The 25,643-nt window shown below is 39.9% G+C and overlaps 3 protein-coding genes across 3 annotated transcripts; all 3 read left to right on the forward strand.

Annotated features, from left to right (window-relative positions):
• Positions 1 to 242: 242 nt before the first annotated feature.
• Positions 243 to 3,206, forward strand: LOC146960496 (interferon-induced protein 44-like). Its single transcript, XM_085772324.1, has 7 exons — positions 243 to 282; positions 593 to 629; positions 769 to 964; positions 2,122 to 2,268; positions 2,374 to 2,545; positions 2,654 to 2,754; positions 2,938 to 3,206. The coding sequence occupies exons 1-7, from the start codon at positions 243 to 245 to the stop codon at positions 3,130 to 3,132; spliced, it is 888 nt and encodes a 295-aa protein (XP_085628450.1). The 3' UTR covers positions 3,133 to 3,206.
• Positions 3,207 to 7,843: 4,637 nt separating this feature from the next.
• On the forward strand, positions 7,844 to 10,673 carry LOC146960497 (interferon-induced protein 44-like). Its single transcript, XM_085772325.1, has 6 exons — positions 7,844 to 7,905; positions 8,013 to 8,208; positions 9,210 to 9,356; positions 9,438 to 9,603; positions 10,301 to 10,392; positions 10,491 to 10,673. Exons 1-6 carry the CDS (start codon positions 7,844 to 7,846, stop codon positions 10,671 to 10,673), a joined length of 846 nt encoding a protein of 281 aa, XP_085628451.1.
• Positions 10,674 to 14,274: 3,601 nt separating this feature from the next.
• LOC146960498 (interferon-induced protein 44-like) lies at positions 14,275 to 16,597 on the forward strand. Its single transcript, XM_085772327.1, has 7 exons — positions 14,275 to 14,311; positions 14,424 to 14,460; positions 14,668 to 14,866; positions 15,061 to 15,192; positions 15,307 to 15,478; positions 15,687 to 15,787; positions 16,403 to 16,597. Exons 1-7 carry the CDS (start codon positions 14,275 to 14,277, stop codon positions 16,595 to 16,597), a joined length of 873 nt encoding a protein of 290 aa, XP_085628453.1.
• Positions 16,598 to 25,643: the final 9,046 nt, after the last annotated feature.

Here is a 25,643-nt window from a genome sequence, read left to right on the forward strand (position 1 = left end):
ACATTTACTGTAAGAATTTAATTATTTTACAGTACAATTCCATTATGTTTTCAATCTGTTCTTTAATACTTAACATAAAAGTAGAAATGTTTCTTTTTTGGAATCTTTAAGTTTTCTTGTGGTTGCAGGCCAGGGTGTGGGATGTTAATATTTTATTGATACTGAGAAGAAGTGCATCATAATTAAACATTTCATTCACATGTGGGCCCCTGAGTTTTACCTTCTTGTTTTATTCTCCAGCTATGGGAGCTAAAAACGCCAAAGAACAGGTCAAAGAACAAGGTAAGATTGTTTAAGCTGTATTTCTTTTTTTTTTTTTTTCTTTTTTTTAAAGTATATTTTTTGGGCTTTTATGCCTTTATAGATAGTACAGTTGAGACAGACAGGAAATGGGGAGGCAGAGAGAGGGGGGATGACATGCAGCAAATGGCGCCCGACGCGGGACTCGAACCGGGGCCGACCGCAGCGAGGACTGTGCCTCTATACATGGGGCGCCCGCTCTAACCACTACGCCACGCGACGCCCCAAGCTGTATTTCTTATTCAGAGTTAGGGTTTTTGTCTCAACTGAATATGTGTAATGCATTTCTCAGCTCTTCTCAGTGAGCCATGGAGGAAAATAGACTGGAAGTAAGTGTATCTGTATTATCAGTTGCTGCTTCTGATAACCTATTCTGTGTCATTCTGGTTACCATAATCAAAACCAATATGTAAATTCTCTGTAAAACTACATATTAGTCTGTAATGAAATGTTTCATTTTATGATCAGAAACAACGAGTCTAATCTGAAGTCGCTGAGGGGCTACAAACCTCAGACTGAATGTCAGCAGATCAGGATTCTCCTTCATGGGCCATGTGGAGCTGGGAAGTCCAGTTTCATCAACTCTGTCGGAAGCACGTTACTTAGAAGGATGTACATCCAGGCTCTGGTTGATAATGTCTCAGATGGCTCCTTCACCAAACTGGTATGACGAACCTGAGGAGTTGTGTATTTTACCTTTATTGTTGATGAGTGGATGACAAACAGCAAAACAATATATCACAACAGGGGGCCACAGGTGCAAACACTAATTAACCAAGCAGCTGAAACCAGAGTGGGTCAGTAGACTGCCATGTAGTCTTAAAGGGATAGTTCAACATTTTGGCAAATTGGCCCATTGCCATAATCGCTATAGTTTTAGGAGTAGGTTCGTTACCTTTAATTGTCGGTGCAAGTTATTTTTAGAACGGCGGAGCAGAGCCGCGAGCTGCTCAGAGCTACGCTACGGAGGCTCATGGGATTTCTTGGTTTCCCTCATCAAACTCATCAAATACACAATCCAACAACTCCACAACGCTCTGGTGGACAAGTTGTGACCTGCACATTCACCACGCTATGAGAAGATAATATTTTTGACGCAAATGCAGAGACTGCTTCCCGAAAAACTGCCCCCGACGGGAACGTGCATCAGTGGTTTTGCATGAATTTCCCTCTAAAACAACTCCTGTCTGGTAACGTTCTGTTATTATCTCGTAGCGTGGTGAATGTGCAGGTCACAACTTGTCCACCAGAGCGTTTTGGAGTTTCATGAGGGAAACCAAGAAATCCCATTAGCCTCCGTAGCGTAGCTCTGAGCAGCTCGCAGCTCTGCTCCGCCGTTCTAAAAATAGCTTGCACCAACAATTAAAGGTAACAAACCTACTCCTAAAACTATAGCGATTATGGCGATGGGCCAAAATGCCAAAATGTTGAACTATCCTTTTAACCCTTTGTCTATGGCCCAGTTACATACTGTAGTGTTCTTGAAAAGATTTGCTGTCACTCGCTGATCATCTTTAGGTCCACTTTATTGACTCACTGTGTAGAGCATAACACAGAATGAATGACTACTATTTTCGCAGGCTGGACTTCCTGGTGTTACAACCTAAAAGGTCTGGCTTCGGACAACCACTATCTGTTCCTACGCCCTGCATCACCCGATATAACACCATTACAACACACATACTAGGCTTATACCAAGTTTATTTAAAAAATATTCTAAATCAAGCAACAGTTCTCAACACTGCAGGCTGTTTACATCCCCTAGTAGGTTTGCTCATCAGCAGTGATTAAACCTTGATAATTCTCCATTGTGTTTTATAGTACACAACCTACAAGATCCAAAAAGAAGACCCCAGCACCTTTTTCCCTTTTGTCTTTGGTGACATCATGGGCCTGCAACCGAAACATGGTGTCAAAGTGGAAGATATCGAACTGGCTCTAAAGGGACACATAAAGGATGGCTATGTGGTACAGCTACACACACATTAACACACACATACACACACACACACACACACACACACACACACACACACACACACACACCTAACTGTATGCAATTTTGTTTTTCAGTTTAATCCTGTATCCAAGGTATCAGAAGATGATGCATGCTACAACAAGTCCCCTGATTCCAACGACAAAGTCCACGTTCTGGTTCTTGTCATTAATGCCGACACAATGTCTATCATGACGCAGGACATGGTGAAAAAAATTAAAGAAATCAGAGAAAAAGCCAGTGCTCTAGGTGAGAATAGAAATATTACTGTAATTCTAGATTCTTCTTTTCTCCATTGAAAAAAGGAAAGCAGCTGTAGTCTGTTTGTAGTTGATTTTCTGCCTGTCGTTCTTGCAGACATCCCTCAACTTGCTCTTGTCACCAAAATTGACGAAATCTTTCCTGAAGTCCAAGAGGACTTAAAGAATATCTACAAGCTCCAGTCCGCAAAGGAACAGGTATGGTTAGATGTGTGTGTGTGTGTGTGTGTGTGTGTGTGTGTGTGTGTGTGTGTGTGTGTGTGTGTGTGTGTGTGTGTGTGTGTGTGTGTGTGTGTGTGTGTGTGTGTGTGTGTGTGTGTGTGTGTGAAAACTTGTGAATGTGGTTCTGAACATTTTGCATTTTGTTTTCTTATAATATAGATGGAGAAGCTCAGTGCTGACACTGGGATTCCAATGAACTGCATCTTCCCTGTGAAGAACTACCATCAAGAAATCGATCTTGATAATGACACTGACACACTGATCCTGAGTGCACTGAAACAAATCATCATTAGTGGAGAAGACCACATCAAATTTGTAAAGAATAAGAATCCACCTCCAGATAAATATGCTTGAAGACAACACAAACAGAGTGTATTTCGTGATGTCTGAAAATTAATCTGCCATCCTAACCAGCATTCTTGGCACAATGTCTTATGAGATTTATTTGCTAAAATTATCATTTGTTTGCATGTCTTTTGGCTTACAGTACAGCTCCTGAAAACGTACAAACTGGTATCTTATCTTCTTCTGAGTTCTGCCCATTTCCAATGACAGAAAAACTAAATTTATTCATGTACACTTACAACACCTCTAACTTGAACTTCTGTTCTGCTTTTATTTTATCAATCAATAGCCTACAAAATAAAAAATAAACTGGAGTTAAAATACAAACTGGAGTTTCAGGAGGAGTAGTTGCTTTTCCACTCTATATATAGTCACGTACTGTAAGCAATATGCAGCAACTGTATCTGTGGTAGGAGGTTGATGAGTTTCCTTTTCTTGACACACGCACTTGTTCGTGAGTTGTAGCTGCTTCCTCTGTTTGGGATGTTGAAAGAAACTGGTCGTGCTGCTGGTTTTAGTATCAACAGCCTTTAAATAAACGTTGGGCACCCAAGAGAAGTAAAATACAAATTAATGAGTAAAATCGATTTGTCAGCCAGCCCTACTGTATAGCTATTACATTTTTTCCATCTGTCTTGACTGCTCTGTCCAAAATAAAAAAAGAAATGGCCCCAAAAAACCTGCAGCAGTGTGACTGTTATTGCCATCAAAATGTATTTCTGCTGAGATACGTGATGTACTTCGTGTAACACCATTTTTCTCTACAACCATCATTTTTGTGCCAGTTTTAGTGCATAATGTATTCAGTAAATGTATCACACATAGATTGATGAAAATTAGTCCAAGGTGTTGAAATAATCTTTTAAAAGTTCTTTTACAAAGGTTTTGTAAACTTGGTCTGAGATGAGTGATGTGTTTTCTTATGTTGTCTGACAAATTCAAGTCCATGCAACCTCTCCAGCTTCAAGGTAACAGCGCCTCCCACAGACTGGAACGTATGATTACAACTAAAGGACACATTAAAGGATTTCAGAGAAGTACATTCATCAATTTAAAGCAGAAGTAAGTGGTCCGGTCGTTTTGGCTAATGCTGCGTTCCAGGCAGGCTTTTGAAACCGTAAATTACAGCTTCAAGTCACAACTTACGACTTTGTAGCGTTCCAGGCAACCCACTCGTGTTTTTCCGACCTGTTTTACCTGTGAAAGTCACTATAACGGCCACTCGTAACTTCCGACCGGTGAACTCGTACCAGATCGAACTGGTACGAGTTCACAGGTCTGAAAAACACGAGTTACGAGTTTCCTTGAACGCACCATAACAGTCCTCGTCCCTACGTCACCACATTCACGGCGTCCCTTGGCTGCACACACAGCCCTGCATGCCGTTCTCTCTCCTCATTGGATAAAAACTGTAGGATACGATAAATGTTTTCTCCTCGGCTCAGAGCAGAGCAGAGTGACTGACAGACCCGTGTTTCAGACCAAACACTCTATGTAAGTGATTGCTGTCGGAAGATATAACTATTTAAGACTTATATTAACACAAATATATCACTTACTTCTGCTTTAACCTCCACAGTTGTCACAATACCAATGATAACAAATTCATACAAAGCTAAGGTTTGAATAATGTAGAGGCAGATGCAAAGGAACATTAGAAACTTACCTTCATTCTTTATATTACAAATTGATGTTTTAGGTATTAACATTCTTTAGCTGCAGCTCTAACCAGGTACCAGGCCTACAAAAAAGAAGAAGAAATGTAAAATTTAGATTTTGACAAATACCTGACAGAAGATAATATCTTACTAGTTAACAAAATACTCATCTAAACATACATCTATACACATATGACATTGTGGGGAAAAACGTAAACATGTTGTGAGTGCTAACTTTAGTTCTCCACGGTGGGAAAGAATAGAAATGCAGAGCTACTGCTATATGGCCTTGTTGTGACAGTGTTCTTTGCAGCTTTTGTGAAACCTACATTTGTGTAACATCAGTGTAATGTGAGCTCCAGCCTGCATATTTTCTGTCCGATTTATTATGTATTTGCTATGAATAAATATTAGAAAGCACAGAAATAAAATTGAACTGAATTCAACTGAGCTGAACAGAGACTGCACCTATCATGTTTGGTGTAGCCTACCTGTCAGACTTGTTGGGCTTGTTCTGTTTTCACAGAAACTGTTGTGATTCAAAATATGTTGATAAAAATCACATGTCAGACAGACAAACAGACAGACAAGCAGACACTAAAGGCACAGAGATTATCAATCAAATAAAGATGAAAGATAGAGGTAAAAATAATCCAAGGAAGGAAAGTTTTGACAAGTGTTTTGATGAGGGTGTGGTTAACAGCATTCATGTCATCTGTTATACAATCAGGGCCCTAGTTTCGTCGACCAGGTGAAGTCTAGCATCAGCGCAGCTTCGCCACGCCAACGGGGTGTGGCCCAGGTCCATTTCGCAAGTTTGCTGGGCCGCGCAGTCAGACTTAGACCAGCGCAACCCCTCCCCTCGTCCCTCCCACCGGCGCAAACGGTGAAGAGGGAGGAGAGAGGGCGGGAGGGAGACAGGAGGAGGAGAGAAAGGCGTGGAGTGGGTTTGACACAGCCGAGTCAGATCTTCACCAATCAAAGGAGCTCCTCTCCTCACCTTTAACTGCGCCGCGGGTGATGCGCGCTGCAAGTTTGTCATTTTATACTTGGACATGGACGGAGGAAACAGCGACGCCAGAGGCCGAACCTCTCCCAGGAGGAAACAGCTGTTTTGGTCCGGAGGTCCGAGCTCAGAGTGACCAATAATGAGTTTACTAATATACTTAACCAGGTTTGATCTGATATACTGAGAACCCCTGCCCAATGTAAGAAACAACTAATACACTAATAAATAAACTCACATTTATTCAAACCCTATGTAAGCAAGATGACAGGTGTACACTAATCACAACATAAACACAGACCATGTGGATTAAATCAGCGTAAAGGACTCGCGCTCTCTCTCTCCCTCTCTCTCTCTCTCTCTCTCTCTCTCTCTGTCCGTCTCTTTTTTTCTCTTTTTTTTCTGTGATAGAGATGCTGAGTATACTGTAGTAGGCTATATACTGACTATCTGATACCGAGGCTGTTGTGGTGGACTAAGAGAGATGAAGATTTGTGTTTTGTTTTTCATTATGGCTGCGTGACGACGCGGTCGCTCTCCGCTAATGAATTAATAAGTAAATAAATAAATAAATAAATAAATAAAGCGATCATCACAAGGGCAGAGTGGTATCTCAACACGGCAGCGACATGCAGTCATCCACCCTCAGTCCTGCTTTTGGGACATCCACAGCTGCTTTTCAGTGCCAGTTCGTCCCTGCTGTGTTAATTCAGGTGGAGTTTCCATTGCGCGTGCCACAGCCTTTGATCTCTGCTTTGATCTGACGTCAGATGTGACGGGACAATCTATATAGATATAAATTCACGTGTTGATTCCGTTAGTTGCATTAAATAGTGGTTATTGTGGATATTTATTGCATTGAAATGTGTCTGGAACTGTGGAGATCTGCCTGTGAGGTCTTGGTGACGTGTGTGCACTGCAGGTCAGTCAGCCAAACTTCCACTGCACCTGCTGCGCTTCGCTCTGCGCTGAGACTAGACCTGGTTGGAGGTGGCGAGCTTTCAGCGCAACCTCGGCGGGACATTTTCGGACAAAACTTCCACTGCGCCAAGCAGAATCTGTGACGCCTCCCCCTGCTGCGCGGCCACGCCTATCTCAGCGCAGCGCGATCTGCCAATCTTCCAATCTGACTTTGCGCTAGGCTGCGCTGGTCGAAACTTGCATTAGACCGGCTGCGCTACCTTGCGCCACCTGCGCTGCGCCAGCAAACTAGGGCCCTGATACCAGGCTTGTTGTATTGACTCATCAGTCATCAGTCATGTGGGCTGTGGCAGAACAAGAAACAGAAAAGCAAACTCATAAATTGCTCCACTTGGCAACTTTAATCTGTTTTTTTGCAGAAAGATCTCAAATAAAACAAAACAAAGTTTGGACTAAAAAGAAGTTTAGGATATTATTTATGATTTAGTAGTATTATTCAGCTTGCCTTTTAAACCAAACAAAAAAGATAACTTGTCACATGGTCACATAGTTTGCATATTGAAAATGTTTTGATCTTCAAAGATATAAATGCTCAGAAAATCATGTCATCCTATTGTCCAAAGAGACTATGGATGTTTTCGTTGAGCCACATTTCATAAAACTGAAAGTAAAAAGTAAGAACAGGAGTGGGAGTGTAACTTTGTACTGCATATAAAACACACTACTAGTTTTACTGTTGACCATTTACACTCTAAGGGTCCGTCATAAAACGTTTAAAGGCTCTTTTTTGTTGTGGCAGCACACTAAAGGTATGTAGGATGGTATTATGGTGTCCAGGATCAGATTTATGCTTGATTTATTCATGCTTGTAAAATTGGGTCAAGAAAAATGCCTCAAGAAAATACAACCATTTAAAAACCACCAATCAATTAATTTATTAATTAAATTCTGATTACTGAAGTTAAAATTTGATTTGTTCTGTTTGCCATTGCTGCAAATCGAATCTTAAACATTTGCAAAAATTACTGTAATAATGTAATATAATGTTAAATGTATTTACCTTACTCCACTTTGTTTAAGACAGAATAAACTGCTTTATTTAAACAGCTCAAAGTAAATAGTTCACTTTCAAGCAATGGGGGGAATATCTTCTAGAGACCCACTTATCAGTGCTCCATGGAGGAAAATAACGTGGGGGTGAGTATTATATGTTTTTGTTTAATTTCCTCATTCAGTGAGATCTCAATTAGCTTCTAATTTCTGGCATGTTGTTTTTTAATTGTTATGTACTGTTTCCTAAACAGACACAAAAAGTCAGATCTTCCGTATGTGAACAAATACGAACCTGAGAGTGAAGGTCAGTGGCTCAGGATTCTTCTTTACGGGCCGAGAGGAGCTGGAAAGTCCAGTTTCATCAACTCAGTCGAAAGTGTGTTGAGAGGCAGAATATGTACAAAGGCTTTGGTGAATAACGTCTCACACAACTTTACCACCAAAACGGTAAATATTTCATCTACTAAACCTATTAATCATACCTCTCTGGATACCTGCCTGTGTTTCCCTGGATTTGTTTGTCTGTTTGAACTTTGCTCTCTGGTTACACTGACCTGGTTACACTGAGCGTCGATTAAAACTCTACCTGCTGAGTACTGATTGGTTGAATTTTTGGAAAGAGTCTCTTTACACTTAAATTCTATTTTGAATGGAAATGTGGAAAAAACAAGTACAATTCTGAACAACTTCTCACATCTGAAGAGATAAAAATGGCCCGTGTAGGTCTAAGTTTTAAACTTGGTAAACACACATGTTGACCTTATCATTTCTGTCCGGGGTCTTTGTGTAGATTGTCTGTTTTTTTGGGGGGGTCTTTTTGCCTTTATTTGATAGCAAGCAGTAGAGACAGACAGGAAACGGGGCAGAGAGGGGGAATGACATGCAGGAAAGGTCTGCCCGACGCGGGATTCAAACCAGGGACGCCTGCGTTGAGGACTGTAGCTTCTACATGGGGCGGCCGCTCTACCCACTGCGCCACACGCCACCCCGATTGTCTGTTTTTATACCAAAACGCAACTTGTGCTGGCTACAGCAATATTGCCCAGGTTGTGTCACTAAGTTGTGAACAACAAACAACTTCCCAAACTTTTTGTCTACACCCCAGATTTGGATGGGAATCTGGCTGTCTTTGGATTTGAAATTAGTTAATTTAATAGTAGGGCTTTTGACATGGACTAGACATGCTGACCTTTATGGAGAAGGGCATAATGCTTAACTGCATTAGGATGTACTATTTGGAAGGGGAATGCTTACCCATTCTCAGCATTTAACAACTGTCAGTTGTTGATGACAAAAAAAAAAAAAACGCAACAAAATTTGTTTAGTGGATCAATACTGTGGAAACAAGATGGAACTGAAGTTTCCCACGTGTTTGCTGGACATTGATGAGTTAGTAGTACTTCCTTGTGATGAATATTACTTGCACCTTATTCATTTCTTGTTCACAGTACGCAACCTACAAGATCCAAAAATGTAATCCACAGTCCTTTTACCCCTTTGTCTTCAATGATACCCTGGGCCTGGATCGATACAAAGGTGTCCAAGTGGATGACATCAAACTGGCTCTCATGGGACATGTGAAAGATGGTTACATGGTACAGGAACCTTAAATACAACATTATTAAATAAAAATGTTTGATTAGTGTTGGTACTCACACTTTTATCATGCTTTACAGTTCGACCCTGAATCAAAATTGTGTGAGCAGAGTGAGTATTACAGAGAAACACCAACTAAGAACGACAAAGTCCATGTTCTGGTTTGTGTTGTTCCTGCTGACACGTCGATCGAACACGAGACTCTGCAGAAAATCCAAGACATCAGATCTGAGGCCAGTCGCCTGGGTGAGAGTAGAAAGCAGTAATGCTATGGGCCTGTCCCAATATGCACACTCAATCACACGTACACGCTTGGGCCCTCGACGTGTGCGTTCATGGGTGTGTCCCATTTCTCCACCAAACAAGTACATCACGCTTGATTTGCACTGACGGTAAGACCACAACAGAGCAGTATTTGGCCAAGTATAAATCCCACAATGCACCAGCTGGTGAAGTCTGCTGTCGCCGGGAGACACAAGCCACATTTGTGACACTGCCTAAATTTCAATAAAATTAATTTTACTTTTTATTTTTCATCATGCTCTGTGTTTTTCCTATTTTTTTGTTCTTTTCTTACAGAGTTGGACTTAAACATTAATGATTTGAATCTGACACTTTTGGAGTAGATGAGATTGTGATCCAGCAGCACTGTTTAAAACTGTTGCTGTGCACTGTGTTGTATAGTGTGCACAGTGGCAGTCAGATGACAGGCTGCACTTGTCAAGTTTGCTTCTAAATATCCCTGCACGCTTGGCCCCTTAATACATGCTTTATGCACACACTATATGCAAATGTATGTTCCACCAGCAAAACGTCACCAAAGTGTGTGCATAACCAAGTGCACTCAGCCAAGTGTGGAGAAATGGGACAGGCCCATTGTAGTCTTTTCCACAAATGAATCAAACACTCACACTCTGGACTTTTCTGCTTGTTGTCTTGTCAGGGATTCCTCAAGTGGCAATTGTTGATGAGGCCTGTCCAGAGACCAAGAAGGATTTAAAGAACATCTACAGGAGCAAGTACCTGAAGGAGAAGGTATATTTTTATTTGTCATTTTATGAGTTTACTTTGCACAGATCGATGCTAGGAAGTAATTTAATGATGTAAACAAATGGCAGATATGACTGAAAAAGTCTTGTGAACTAAGATGTTGTGTTTTCTCCAGATGTGTGGGTTTTCCAATGAACTGCATCTTTCCTGTCCAGAACTACCATGATGAAATTGATGTTAGAGAGAACATTGATTCTTTGATCCTCAACGCCTTGAAATACATCATGAACTATGGGGACGACTACCTCAACAGGACAGTTGTGTAGAATTTCTGTTTCTCTTCCATCTAGAAAATACTCTGAAAATACAGTACTGTCACTGTTTTTGTTTGGGTTTTGTTGACCTCAACACCATAGCCATAACACGCAGAGCACTCACCATCACCCAGGACCCCAGTCACCCCCTAAACCCGTACTTTGTGCTGCTTCCATCTGGCCGCCGGTACAGGTCCCTGACCTGGAAGAGGGTCAAGTTCAGCCGAAGCTTCGTCCCCTCTGCTATGACAGAACTAAATAGATTGCATCGCTAAATGTGTGTTCCTGTTTAATGTGTATGGGTGGGTAATGTAATGTATGTATTTATGTATCTTGAGGTTGTGTGTGGCGTACGGGGGTGAAAACAAGTTTCCTTGCAAAGGACAAATAAAGCTGAATCTGAATCTGAATGAGAGGATTTGTGCATTAAGATGATTTTTTATGGGTTTATTCTGATAAGTCGCTGGGTTCATTTCTTTTGACCTCTGTCTTTTGTCTTTTTTATTTCTACTGTATCAAGGGTTCCTACAGGCTTGAGCAACAGGTTAATAAACAGGTCACATAACTATCCATTTGTTTGCTGTAATTGATGTCCTATTGCATTTTCAATTACTTGCAATTTAAAAAAGAAAAAAAAGTGACCTCAAATTTGAAAATAAAATAAGAGCCGCATTTATTTTCAAGCTCCAGCAGAGGGCAGCATACTGTAATTTTCTGTTGGTGCCTTACGCCTGGGATCCACTGGCGTCAATACGATTCCTTGCCGGACGCGACGCCTCTGAAAAAACGGATGCTTCGGTAGGCGGGAACACAGACCGGCGAGTTAACGGACAGTGGACAAACAGACCCCCGCCTCCCCCGAGCTGTTCTCTATCTCGCTCCCCATTGGACAGTGACTCTGCGTCGGACGCATTCATTTGCATAAAGTTGAGCTCCGGTCAACTTTTGGAGGCGCAGCAACTGCTCGAACGGACGCGCCGCGTACCCAGAATGCTTTGCGGGCGCGTCATTAACGGTTCAACGCGTCCCATAGAAATGAACAGGCAGCCGCGTCGCGGCGGACGAAACGAACGCCAGTGGATCCCAGGCGTTATAGTGGTGGTTCAGTCTTCTCCCTGACAGGACACTTTTAAAGGCTAAGGGTGAATTCCGATTCTCCCCTTAGCCCTAGCCCTTGGCCCTAACCCTTCGTTTTGCGCGTTCACGTGAAGTGGTAGGGGTGTCCCAATTCTGGTTCAGACGAGGGTTAGGGGGAAATGGTAGGGCTATCTCGCCCTCGAAACAGCGAGATTTTTCAGGGGCACACTACAGACCGAGGGCTATGGCAAATTTCCCAGAATGCATCTTGCGGCAACCGGCAGCTGTTTTATTTCTCACTGTAGCGCTGTTATTACGTCATTTTGTTAAGTTTTAATATTTTTTCATGCGAGAAAGTAGCTGTTTAGATCCCCAATGTGCGGTCGGTTTATCCACATGAGGCTGTTTAGACGTTTGCTCCGATGTTTTTCGGAGAAGTGAAGCTCCACGTTGGAGCCTCCACCTGTGGAGCAGATCAGTGGCTCGTCACGGAGACACCACCCCGTCCGGAGAGCTCGTCAGCCGGCCAACCTCCCGACCTCGTCCCGGTAGAAAAGACGACCGCTAATTAACTTACCCGCAGGGTTTTAAAGGTTTACCGCCACGTAGTTACATTCTTTGTAGGAGATAAATGCTGGTCTCATTGATGAAATGTAACAATTGTCGCATGAATTTGTTTGAATTAAAAGTGAAGCTTCATGTGTTTTGGACACAGGAGCAGCACTGCCTGGGGGATCTGTAGCCTATACAGAAATCACCACATTTACATCAATAAATAAATGTTTTACAATGAACCGATCAGTCTGCATTAAATTGTATTTTATTTTATTAGGTTAACGTGGTTCTGAATAGAGGATTTGTGGCAAAAGCTCGTCACGTCTGCTTATGTGAAAGCCAGCAGAGACGACTGATGACGTATGTGATTGTTGAAGTGGTGTCCCAATTCGTAGGGGTTGACTTTCAACCCCTACTCCTTGTAGCTCCGTTTCAAGGGCAAGGGTTAAGGGCTAGGGGTAGGGGTAGGGATGAAAAAATAGAATTGGAATTGGGCCTAAAACATCTCATTTGACCCTTAAAAGACCATAATGTTCTGAATATTAAATGAGGCAAACACGTGGGAAGAAAAATGGGTCATCACTTACCAAGTTACAGTGTTTTCTGCTTTATTACACAAACTGCACATTCAAACAAAGAATAAAATACTTTTTGAATATTTTCAGTGTTATTGACTCTTATTCCTCAGATGAGTGAAGTGATTAGAAAAACAATAACCACATACATTTTGCAATACATTCCAAAATTGTTTTCACCTGTCCACTACAATAATAAAAATAGGACAACTGTGCAGAAAACAAGCCAGTTTACAACACTGATATATCATAGCAGACATTAATTTATCACAGATGATGGACAAAAACAGCTTTTTGACTCTGACGAAAGAACTAGTCAAAGACAAAATACGAAGTGAAATGAGGTTTGAAAGAGATTTCTATTCTCAAGTTGTGGGGATAAATGTTTCGGTGCCGGAGACCCGTCTCGAGACTGGTTTCTGCTCCATAAATCAGTCAGTTTTATTTAATCCAGGACACCAACTAACCTCATTACTATTTATTCCCTGAATACACTCGGTGCACAGTCACATAATCTGTAAAAAGGTCCATTTGAATATGTTCCCTATTTGACTGCATATTGTAGTGATTTTATTCAAAGCAGAACATCAATAAGTGCATTTTAAAGATTTTAAAGGGCAAAGGTGAATTAATTTCATTAACACCAGATAAATATAAGTTCAGTATATTCTCCCAGTGGTTCTCTTTAGGTAGCCTACACTGGCCACCTTCCTTTTTCTGAGAAGAGAAAAATAGGGTGCTCTCCACCATGTGAAGAACGACAAATTTCCCATTTCATTCACTTTGATGAGTCTTCAGTCACACACAACATAATGGGGAGGTTTAGGCTCATAAAGATGCTTCTACTTCTTAGTTAAAGAGACTATTAGTTTTTTTGTTTTTTGCTAATTTCTGACAAATAAGTTCTCTCTTGCCTGTATTGTATTATGTATTATATAATTGCAAGGCTCTGTCATCCCCCCTCTACGGCCACAAGAAAAAGCATCCTAGTGTAAACAAAAGTAAAACTATGGTTTGTGGAGTGCAGATACGTGTTCAAAATCACATTGCAAACAGAAGTGGGAGGATAATTTAATATGTTAATTAGTCTTTTGACGTAACTGGTGGTCAACATAAATTACCAAACTTAGACAAAGACGTTTCATCCTTCACTTTGTTCCAGCCCAACATCGACACAGGTACAATATATTTAAAGCTTATAAATACAAATGTCTGAAGGACTGAAGGGGAAAAAAACTAAACTAAATATATTAATCGTAACAATTAAACTATTTTATATACTGTACAAGTACATACCGTTAATATTTTATTGACAATTTATTATCACATTTTTGTTGCCGCTTTTCTGGAAGGAAGTGCACATTTTACCATGTTAACCATGTATCTAACTGTTTTATTCTCCAGCCATGGGAGCTGGAAACACAAAACCAGACAAACAACCACGTGAGACTGTTAAAGAAAAGCACTTCATTCATGGACAAAGTTACACATTGTTGCATGATGTATTTTTCTTTCATCTTCTGTCTAAACTGAATATGTTGTATGCATTTCTCAGCTCTTCTCAGTGAGCCATGGAGGAAAATAGACTGGGTGTAAGTGTATCTTCATTGTCAGTAGCTACTTTTTCATCACAGTTTTCACAGCACAAGCTGCACAAATCTGCTGCTTTTGGTGGCTGATCATTTTTCAGTTTTTTTGTTTGTTTGTTTTACCTTATTCTAATTAACATTATCAAATAAAAAATATAATTCTCTGTAAAACTACATATTAGTGTGTAATATAATGTTTCCATTCATCAGCAAAGACAAAGAGAGAGATCTGAACTTCCTGAGGAGCTACAAACCTCAGACTAAATGTCAGCAGATCAGGATTCTTCTTCACGGGCCATGTGGAGCTGGGAAGTCCAGTTTCATCAACTCTGTCGGAAGTACATTACTTGGAAGAATGTACAACCAGGCTTTGGCATCTCATGCATGCAAAGGCCACTTTACCAAAGAGGTATTAACAACTTTTGACTTTTGATTAAAGAATGCAAGTTTGTTTGAAAACCTAACCTCAAAATCTAGCAACAGTGCAGTAAATTGTCATTGTCGCCTCATACGCCTCCACCCCACACACACCCTACTGAACCTGTCTGTAGCTTTGGTCAGCACTGATTATGAACCTATACATTTCTCATTTGTGTTTTATAGTACACAACCTACAAGATTCAAAAAGAAAACCCTTTTGTCTTCAACGACATCATGGGGCTGGATCCAAACAAAGGTGTCCCTGTGGAAGATATCAAACAGGCTTTGAAGGGACATGTAAAGGACGGCTACCCGGTACAGTTGCTGCAAAGTTCCCCAAAAAAATTCCACAGCTTTAGATCAGAAAATACTGAATGATGTTTTTTTTATTGAAACCCTCATTTAACTGGATTTAAATTTGATTTTCAGTTCAATCCTGAAAAGGAGATAAAAGAAAACAATCAATGGTACAAGGTATCCCCGGATTTCACAGACAAAGTCCATGTTCTGGTTCTTGTCATTAATGCCAACACACTGCCTCTCCTGATGGAAACAATTATAAAGAAAATTCAGGAAATCAGAAAACATGCCAGTGCCTTGGGTGAGCACAGAAAGTCTGTTTCTACTTCTCTACAGTTTTTGCTGTTGTTGTTGTTGTTGTTGTTGTTGTTGTTGTTGTTGTTGTTGTTGTTGTTGTTGTTGTTGTTGTTGTTGTTGTTGTTGTTGTTGTTGTTGTTGTAATCTACTTAAAATCAGTTGCTGTATAATCTGTTTGTATATAGTCAATTTTCTGCCTTTTGTCCTTGCAGATATTCCCCAAATTGCCATAATCACCAAAATCGATGAAGTATGTCCTGAAGTCCAAAAAAACTTAAAGAATATCTACATGGTTGAAGAAATAAAGAAAAGGGTATGGTCGTTGATCTTTTTCCCTTTTTATTTATTTATTTTATTTATTTATTTATTTAAAAGGGACAATACACATTAATGAACATTCGTACGTGTACACAAATGTAAATGCTTCAGAGTTAGCAACTTGCTAATTTGCATCCGTAGTCCCTTGGCAGGTAACACACAAACAGACAGAAATGCACAAGAATTATACAGTGGTTCACAATCATATACACATTCATACCTATACATAAAGTGCATGTGATCTGTAAAGTGCCTGGTATAAAGTGCCAGTTTCTAAAGTGCAAGTGCAAATTTAAATAGGTAAAGTGCAAGTCTAAATGGATGGATCCAGAATTTTGGTGTTGTAAGATGGTCTAAACACTTTCAGTTGAATCACCACTCTTAGTACTGTAAAGCCCCACTCATTATTGTAATTGTGACAGCCAAGGTGCTACCACTATGGCAGGGCTTGGACAGATGGTTAAAATGGTTGTTCAGATTGGGGTACTTATATGAAGTATAATGTTGGCAAAATGGCAGAGTTTCACTGTAATTGCTTATACCCAATCCTTAGTAGCATTCCTGTAAATGTGGTCCTGAACATTTTGCATTTTGTTTTCTTTTAATATAGATGGAAAGGCTCAGTGCTGAGACTGGGATTCCATTGAACTGCATCCTCCCTCTGATGAACTATCATGACAAAATCACCGTTGATCATGACACTGACACACTGATCCTGAGTGCACTGAGGCAAATCATCAATGCTGGAGAAGACCACATTAGATTTGTAGAGAATAAAAATCCATGTCCAGATAAATATGCTTGAACACAACATGAACAGAGTGTATTTCATGATGTCTGATTCTGAAAATTAATCTGCTATGCTGATCAGCATAATTCTTGGCACTGAATCTTTAAAGATTTATTTGCCTAATTGATTATTTGTTTGCGTGTGTTTTAGGTTACAGCTCCTGAAAACTTAGTTACATTATTAACTGGCATCTTATCTTCTTCTGAGCTCTGCCCATTTCCAATGGACATACATCATTTATGGTTATGTTGGCTTGAAAATGTATTAATAGTAAGAGTATTTTTATGTAGAAACAATTAGGCTTTCGTCATTGTAACATTACATGATTTGGTCACACGTCACTGGTTGGAAAAAAGTTTTTGATCATCCCTATTTGATGCTATTTTCGTTATTTTTGGAACCTGTTATTATTGTAATATCAAATAAAATTCTTTGTTTAATTTCTTCATGTACACTTACATCACTAATAACTTGAACATCTGTTTTGATTTTGTTTTCTGAATACGATATAACAAAAATAAACTTGATTTGAAATAAAAACTGAAATTTTGTCTTGAACAGTTCACTGTGTTGTTAAGAGTGTGTAGTTGCTTTTTCACTATATGTAGTCACTATATCTTACACAATATGCAGCAACTGCATCTGTAAAGTTGGGGTTTGTCCTTTTCCTGTTACACACACTTGTGAGTGAACTGTACCTGCTCACTCGGATGTTGAAGCAAATCGGTTGTGCAGCTGCTTCTAGTATCAACAGCCTTGGAAGAAACTTTTTTGGTTGTTTTTAAGTAAAACACAAATACAAATTAATGAACTGATTTATCACCCAGCCCACCTGTACAGTATATTACCTTTTTTCTGTCTGTCTTGACTGCCCATGTCCGAAATAAAAACAGTCATGCCCTCCCAAAGCTGCAGCAGTATGATTGTTATTGCTAGTAAAATGTATTTCTCTGATGCACTTGTGATAGATAAAGCAGACTATGTAACATCATTTTTCTCTTTAACCATTATTTCTGTGCCTGTTTTACAGTTTTTGCCAATTGCTTACACACTTTATGCAAATTGGCTCACTTTCTGTAAAAGTCTTTTGTCACACACGATGGTCAATTTTAGTCACGTAAAAATGAGTCTCCATCTCACGTTAGTAGGAAAGTGAAACTGTTTGAGGTATTGGTTCCCATCAACTTTGTACACCAGGGTCAAAATCCCACACTGTTACATAAAATACTTGACTTGTCAGCATTCTTTTATGACGGACAGAACTAAAAAAAAAAAACACACACACATAATGGGATTCAAACCTACAACTAGCTTAAAGCAGAAGTAAGCGATATATTTGTGTTAATATAAGTCTTCTTTCTTATAAGTCTAGTTCTATCTTCCGACAGCAATCACTTACATAGAGTGTTTGGTCTGAAACACGGGTCTGTCAGTCCCTCTGCTCTGCTCTGAGCCGAGGAGAAAACATTTATCGTATCCTACAGTTTTTATCCAATGAGGAGAGAGAACGGCATGCAGGGCTGTGTGTGCAGCCAAGGGACGCCGTGAATGTGGCGACGTAGGGACGAGGACTGTTATGGTGCGTTCAAGGAAACTCGTAACTCGTGTTTTTTCCGACCTGTGAAGTCGTACCAGTTCGATCTGGTACGACTTCACGGGTCAGAAGTTACGAGTGGCCGTTATAGTGACTTTCACAGGTAAAACAGGTCGGAAAAACACGAGTGGGTTGCCTGGAACGCTACAAAATCGTAAGTTGTGACTTGAAGCTGTAATTTACGGTTTCAAAAGCCTGCCTGGAACGCAGCATTAGCCAAAACGACCGGATCGCTTACTTCTGCTTACTATTATGGCTATGGGAATGGAGGAATTATTGAATTTTCATTTCTTCAGTTGAGGTTTTCAGTTGATGTTGTCACATCCCCAAACAAAACAAAAGTAAAACTATGTGGTTTGTGGTCTGCAGATACATTTTCAAAATCTAATTCCAAACAGAAGTGGGAGGGTATTTTAAGCAGAAGTAATGCTGCGTTCTCACCAAAAGCGTCGGGAGCGTCAGCAGCATGGGCAGCAGACGCCCTCAACGCTCTGTTCACCGGCTGCCAGCTCCAGCGGCCAGCGGCGAAAGGGGCGGGACTTTCAAGCAGCGTGGAAGATGTGTCCACGCAGGCACTCTCAATTTCTCCCGCTGTGAGACTTGCAACTGGGTGCCGCTGCGGCGGCGACGCTCCTCATTTGCATAAACTTGAACTTCTCTTAACTGCTAATTTAGTTTTACTTTTGTTTTGTTTAGGGATGTGACAACATCAACTGAAAATAATGTGAATTTAGTTATGTGCACTTCTTCCCAGTATCAATAAAATAACACTGTATACCCTGCAACCACAAGAAAACTATAAGATTCCAAAAAAAGAGAAGCATTTCTAATTTTATTTTAAGTAAAGAATAAATTGAAAAACATAAATGACAGCACCAATTGTCTCTATCCACAACTCTACCCACTGCGCCATACGACACCCCACATGTGATTGATTTAACCGTCACAATTAATCAGAAGCTGTTTAATCAACAAAAAAATATAGCATAGTTAAGGTAAAAATCCTGCTCTTTAAAGCAGAAGTAAGCAGAATATTTGTGTTAATATAAGTCTTAAATAGTTCTATCTTCCGACAGCAATCACTTACATAGAGTGTTTGGTCTGAAACACGGGTCTGTCAGTCACTCTGCTCTGCTCTGAGCCGAGGAGAAAACTTTCCTTGTATCCTACAACCTTTATCCAATGAGGAGAGAGAACGGCATAAAGGGGCGGTCCTCTCTGTGTGTGCAGCCAAGTTTCAGTGCACACAGTGTATTTAGTAAATGAAGCACTGGGACCAGAAACAGAAACTTTGTTGGATATGTTGAATAATACCTAGCAATGAACACATATTTTCTTCTGTATATATTGTTAAAGCAGAAGTAAGCGATCCGGTCGTTTTGGCCAATGCTGCGTTCCAGGCAGGCTTTTGAAACCGTAAATTACAGCTTCAAGTCACAACTTACGACTTTGTAGCGTTCCAGGCAACCCACTCGTGTTTTCCGTCCTGTTTTACCTGTGAAAGTCACTATAACGGCCACTCGTAACTTCCGACCCGTGAACTCGATCGAACTGGTACGACTTCACAGGTCGGAAAAACACGAGTTACGGGCTGCCTTGAACGCACCATAACTTCTTGTCAGCCGATGGAGTTAGCAGCCCCCGCCCTCGTCATGGATCTATTGGTCCTCGTCCCTGCACACACAGCCCTTCATGCCGTTCTCTCTCCTTATTGGATAAAACTTGTAGGATACGATAAATGTTTTCTCCTCGGCTCAGAGCAGAGCAGAGTGACTGACAGACCCGTGTTTCGGTCCAAACACTCTATGTAAGTGATTGCTGTCGGAAGATATAACTATTTAAGACTTATATTAACACAAAAATATCGCTTACTTCTGCTTTAAGATGGGGGGAGGGAGAGGGGCAAATTTTGGCGTTTATTCTTATAGTTTTTAACTTTGTAATTCTGGTAATATTTAACTTTGTAATTTTTGTAATATTTAAATTGTAATTTATCTTTTTCTCCTATTTTAAGTTGTTGTATTGTATTATTCTGCTATAATATTCTTTATTATTCATTAGGACCACAATGGAAATAAGCCTGTGGGCTTTATTGTGTTTTTAAATCCTTTTGAACACTTGTCTAATGTTGTTCAATAAGGTTTTCAATAAATCAATCAATCAATACCTTTGTACACTGGAGCGCTGTGACAAAAGAATTTCCCGCAAGGGATTAATAAAGTATATTCTATTCTATTGCACGTTGGTGCGGTTAGTGCTGTCACCTCACAGCTAGAAGGTCCTGGGTTTGAATCCCTGGCCAGCCGATCAGATCCTTTCTGTGTGGAATTTGCATGTTCTACCCGTGTCTGTGTGGGTTTCCTCCAGGTACTCTGGTTTCCTCCCCCACTAAAACGTGTCAGCGAGGTTAATTAAAGAGAAAGAATCTCACTGTACAAGCTGTATGTGACAAATAAAGTACATTTACCTTATTAAACATCTAACATACTTGCATTTCATATCATATCATAGCAACACCAGACTCTGCATGACACCTGCCAAGTATTCAGTAAGTCAGGCGAACTGTTCAAGAGCATTGTGAGTTACACAGACACTCTGCCAGACATTTGTGTTATAGATAGATGAAGTTACACTTTTTATTTTATACAAATTTAAAAAAAAAAAAATATTTTAAGTTATTTAACAAAAAGAGTTTTTGTAAACTTGGCCTAGGATGAGTGATGTGTTCTTATGTTGTCTGACAAATTCAAGTGCATGCAACCTCTCCAGCTTCAATGTTACAGTGCCTCCCACAGACTGGAACGTATGATTACAATGAAAGGACAGAATTAAAGGATTACAAAGAAATACATATGTCATTAACAATAATACCTTTTGTATGTTTACTCTTTAAGGATCCATCATTAGACTGAGGCTTTTTCTTGTTGCCCCAGCTCACTAGGTAGGAGAGTTATATGATGTCCAGTGTAAGAGTCATGCTTGGTTTATTTATTCTTCTAAAACATATTCAAGAAGAGTAAATAATGCAAATATTGTCGTTAAATACTAATCAATGTATAATAAATATTTAAATTGCTCAAGTTCAAGTTCCAGCTCAGTTTGTCATTGAATGATATTGAATCTTAAATATTTGCATTTGCATATATAATGTCAAATGTATTTGCCTTACTCCACCTTGACTATGAAGATGTTTGGACATTTTGGTTTAAGAAATTGTGCATCTGGAGACCCGGAAGGCCAGTTCGTAGTCCAATGAAAATTTTATATGAGAGTCAATAGCGCCCGACACAAAAACATCCATAAAACTACACAAAAAACAGTTAATATTCCTCCACACTGCTTGTCCACTGCAATCCAAGTGTCCTGAAGGGAGATAGTCCAGAGTTTACTCGAAATGACGTCATTTAGGACATTTTTACAGCCTAAACAGTCCTGTATTGAATTTTCATTCTCTATTCCCGTATGGAATAGACTGTCATGAGTTTTAGTATAGCCTATTCTGGCACTTGTTGTGACAGTGTTGTTAACACAGCAGCCTTTGGTAAAACATGTGAGAACTTAGGTATATAGAACATTGGTGTAATAAGCTACAAGCTACAGCTTCCTGCCTATTTTCTGTCAATTTCATCACGTAGGCTCATTTGCTAATACAGTAAATATTTATCAGGACAGAAATACAACTAAATTCAACAGAGCTGAACAGAAACTACACCTAATGTTTGGTCAACCAGTCAGACATGTTGAACATGTTCTGTTTCCACAGAAACTATTGTGACTCTGTGTTCATAGAAATCACATGACAGACAGACAGACAAAATAAGGAGGCACAGAGATTGTTTAGGTTATTTAAAAATAGAGGCGAAAATTCAAAGAATTTATAAGAAATATACAAAAAGAAAACAAAACATGTAAATGAACAATCAGAAATATATAAATGATAATAATAAAAGAAAAAGGAAAAGGAAATGACACAAAGAGAATAACGATCGAGATATACTATATGAATAACAAAAAAAAACTACAAAACAAAACAAGCAAAACATAATTTTAAGGAGATTACACTAAGAAAGTATGTAAATGTGTCTCAAGTTATTGCCATATAAAGACACCTGTGTCTGGAAGGGCCAGTCACTGTTCATCAGTGTTCCTGCTCCAGTATACGTTTACACTGTATTATCTGCTTTTTTTCACATTTATTTACTAATCACACAGTGTCAGATGTTACAGTCTGGCTCGGAGACTGTAACCAAGAACGTGAGAGGAGACGAGGTTCAAACGTCAAAATGACATGTTTGGTAACATAAGGAAATAAGGCAAAAAGTCAGTATCAGTGATCAGTAGTGTAGGCGTGTGTGGATGCATGTGTGTGTGAGGGTGCAAAACAAAAGGGAAAACAGGAGAGCACAGTCGCACCGTGGCGTCCTCCTCAGACAGCGTGGGATAAATGCCCTCCACCGGGCCCAGGTGTAGCACATCCGTTGATGACGCTCCCGCCTCTACTGAACCTAAAAGACAGAGCAGACCAACCAGCAGCCCGCCAAACACACACCCCCAGCATAGAGGGCGGGTCAGATCAGGTGGAGCCATGGAAAACATATCCTGTTATAGATGAAAGTACTGAAAGTAGCTACCAAGTGAACAGGAGTGGGATTATAACTTCATACTGCATATAAATATATTAGTAGTTTCACTGCTGACCATTTACACTCGAAGGATCCATCATCATTTTATAAGGCTCTTTATTGTCACAGCAAAAGGTAGGTAGGACAATCATTGTTTTAAAAATAATTAATTAATTCATCAATGAAGTTCTGAGTTCTTGTGTTTGCCATTGCTGTAAATTGAGACTTAGTCATTTGCAAAAATTAGGTAATAATTTTAAAGTTGCAGTAATATAATAGGATATATGTATATTATGCTACTTTTACTGTCAACGTGTTCAGTAATTTTGGTTCAAGACAAATAACAAAACAAAATGATTTATTTAAACAGCTTTAACTGTTCACTTTCAAGCAATGGGAGGATTTTTTTCTACCTCTGATTACCCACTTTTGACTGAACCATGGAGAACAATTGTGTGGGGGTGAGTAAATGTATTTACTGTTTATTTTACTGTTTCAGTAGATCTCAATTAGCTATTTATTTCTAGCATATTATTGTATATAATATAAGTGAAATGTAATGTTTTCTGAACAGAGATAAAGAGACATATCTACGGTACGTGAACCACTACAAACCTCACAGTGAAGGTCAGCAACTCAGGATTCTTCTTTATGGGCCGAGAGGAGCTGGAAAGTCCAGTTTCATCAACTCAGTCCAAAGTGCATTGAGAGGCAGAATTTGTATACAGGCTTTGGTGAATAACTTCTCACACACCTTTACCACTGAAAAGGTAAACATTTCGAGTACTAAATCTATTAAGGACTGTCTGTGTTTGTATATTTGAATTTTGTTCTCTGGTTACACTGACTTGAGTGTGACAAATTAATGTGTGATTGTGTCTGATGTCTGATTGGTTGAAATTTTGGGGAGTTCCTCAAAACCCACACCAGGGACATGACGAATAAAAGACATGAAAATTATAACCATTCACGCGCGGATGTGAATATGTGTTGCAGACACAACAATTATAAACCAAAGTTTCACTTAGCCTCCATGTTGTGCATTAAAACCGTATGCTTGTTATAACACCGGTTTGTTTACATTAGCCAGACCTGCTGTGCCACTTTCAACTTGTTACCAACTCTGCTGCCACCAACACAGCACTGTCTGATCACTGTCCTGATAGCCTTCCCCTCACACATTCTCTTTCATTTCAAGTCTTTCATTTCGTTTTCTTTGGAATGTTTGTGTCCCTTGTCAAATAAGACAAGGTGGTAAGAGACACGGGTTGTCATGGTGTTGTGTACATACCCCCTTTCCACACAACACAATTGATTGATGCATTTAGTCCCCAAAAGCTCAGAAAAATCAACTTCACTCCAAAAAATATTTAGCCTATGTCGCATTTTTGCTGCGTAACATTTGCAGTCTGTGTGAAAGGAGTCATGATGAAAACCAGAGTTTGAGAAATATTATTGAAAAAAAAAATTGACGTGCGAAGTAGCTACTCGTTGCACCTACATCTCTGGTGTGTAAGGGTCTCACACTTGAATTCTGTTCTGAATGGAAATGCAAAAAAAAAACAACAACAGTTCTGAACAACATCTTACAGTACATCTGAAGGGACTTTTTTTGTTTTTTAAATGGCTCTGAGATTTTGGACTTGTTAACCTGGCAGTGAACACACGTTGACCTTATCATTCCTGTCAGGGGTATTTTGGTGTAGATGTTTTTTTTAAGTAACACAGGTTGTTTCACTTGTGAGCAACAAATCAAGCGTAGCGTTAGTTCTGGCAGGCCATGATGTCAAGCTCTTAATCAGTACAGCGTAACTGTTATCACCGGTGCAGATCAGCTGATGGCTCAGCTGACTCCCCGTGGCTGCTCCCTGCTTCCTATTGCTATTTAAACTGCTCTAGTCCGACGTCACCTCCCTTGCTGCTGCTTCCTCTGCTGGCTTTTTTGCAACCCTCCTCCACCCCGGCTCCTCCTGTTATTTGTCATGAACCTTATCATTGTATTCATGTTGGTTGCTCTGCTCTGTCTGGGTTTTCTTTGCTGCTGCGCTCCCTCCTTATGCCGTTCATGATGGCTCATGAAGGACAGGAAGGTGCTCTTCCTGCCTCAGGCTTTCCATGCAAACACGTGGAAGAGCAGGGGGTCCCAGAACAGTACCATACCGCCAAATAAAACTTGTGCAAGTAATTAAATATTATTTTGACATAGTGGTCCTGACAGAACTATGTTTCTCGAACTTGGCTATGTTGACCTTCAATGTACTTAGGATGTACTGTTAGGATTTGGAAGGGCTGGAAAAATTGGGAACTCTCATGATTTTGATAAGTCCTAACAGGGAATGCCTCCCCATTCTCTGCTGACAGTTGTTGATGACATTTTTAAAAAAAAAGTTAAATAAAATGTGTCAAGTGAATCACTGCTGTGAAGACAACACTGATGTTGATCAGTTAGTTCTTGCTTGTGATGAATATTACTTGCACCTTCTTCATTTCTTCTTCACAGTACTCAACCTATGTGATCCAAAAAGGTTCTCCAAAGTCCTTTTACCCCTTTGTCTTCACTGATACCCTGGGCCTGGATCGATACGGAGGTGTCCATGTGGATGACATCAAACTGGCTCTCAAGGGGCATGTGAGGGAGGGTTACATGGTACAAGAACCTTAAACTCCAACATTATTCAATAAAAAAAACTTTGATCAGTGTTCGTACTTATATTAACTTTTATTTTGCTTTACAGTTCAACCATGACTCAAAATTGTCTGAGGAAAATGAGTTTTACAACAAAAATCCAACTGACAATGACAAAGCAGATGTTCTGGTTTGTGTTGTTCCTGCTGACACGTTAGT

Source organism: Trachurus japonicus, unplaced genomic scaffold, assembly GCF_045865225.1.
Source record: "Trachurus japonicus isolate A0001 unplaced genomic scaffold, Traja_1.0 AP030301.1".
Classification (NCBI taxonomy): domain Eukaryota; kingdom Metazoa; phylum Chordata; class Actinopteri; order Carangiformes; family Carangidae; genus Trachurus; species Trachurus japonicus.

What these genes read in the sequence shown, in the direction of transcription:
- LOC146960497 (XM_085772325.1), top strand. Translation starts at nt 7,844, where the DNA reads ATGGGGGGAATATCTTCTAGAGACCCACTTATCAGTGCTCCATGGAGG. An exon ending in ACAACTTTACCACCAAAACG is followed by an intron (nt 8,209 to 9,209) that starts GTAAATATTTCA and finishes TCTTGTTCACAG; the next exon opens with TACGCAACCTACAAGATCCA. An exon ending in ATGTGAAAGATGGTTACATG is followed by an intron (nt 9,357 to 9,437) that starts GTACAGGAACCT and finishes CATGCTTTACAG; the next exon opens with TTCGACCCTGAATCAAAATT.
- LOC146960496 (XM_085772324.1), top strand. Translation starts at nt 243, where the DNA reads ATGGGAGCTAAAAACGCCAAAGAACAGGTCAAAGAACAAG. An exon ending in AGAACAGGTCAAAGAACAAG is followed by an intron (nt 283 to 592) that starts GTAAGATTGTTT and finishes TGCATTTCTCAG; the next exon opens with CTCTTCTCAGTGAGCCATGG. An exon ending in ATGGCTCCTTCACCAAACTG is followed by an intron (nt 965 to 2,121) that starts GTATGACGAACC and finishes TGTGTTTTATAG; the next exon opens with TACACAACCTACAAGATCCA.
- LOC146960498 (XM_085772327.1), top strand. Translation starts at nt 14,275, where the DNA reads ATGGGAGCTGGAAACACAAAACCAGACAAACAACCAC. An exon ending in AAGGCCACTTTACCAAAGAG is followed by an intron (nt 14,867 to 15,060) that starts GTATTAACAACT and finishes TGTGTTTTATAG; the next exon opens with TACACAACCTACAAGATTCA. An exon ending in ATGTAAAGGACGGCTACCCG is followed by an intron (nt 15,193 to 15,306) that starts GTACAGTTGCTG and finishes TTTGATTTTCAG; the next exon opens with TTCAATCCTGAAAAGGAGAT.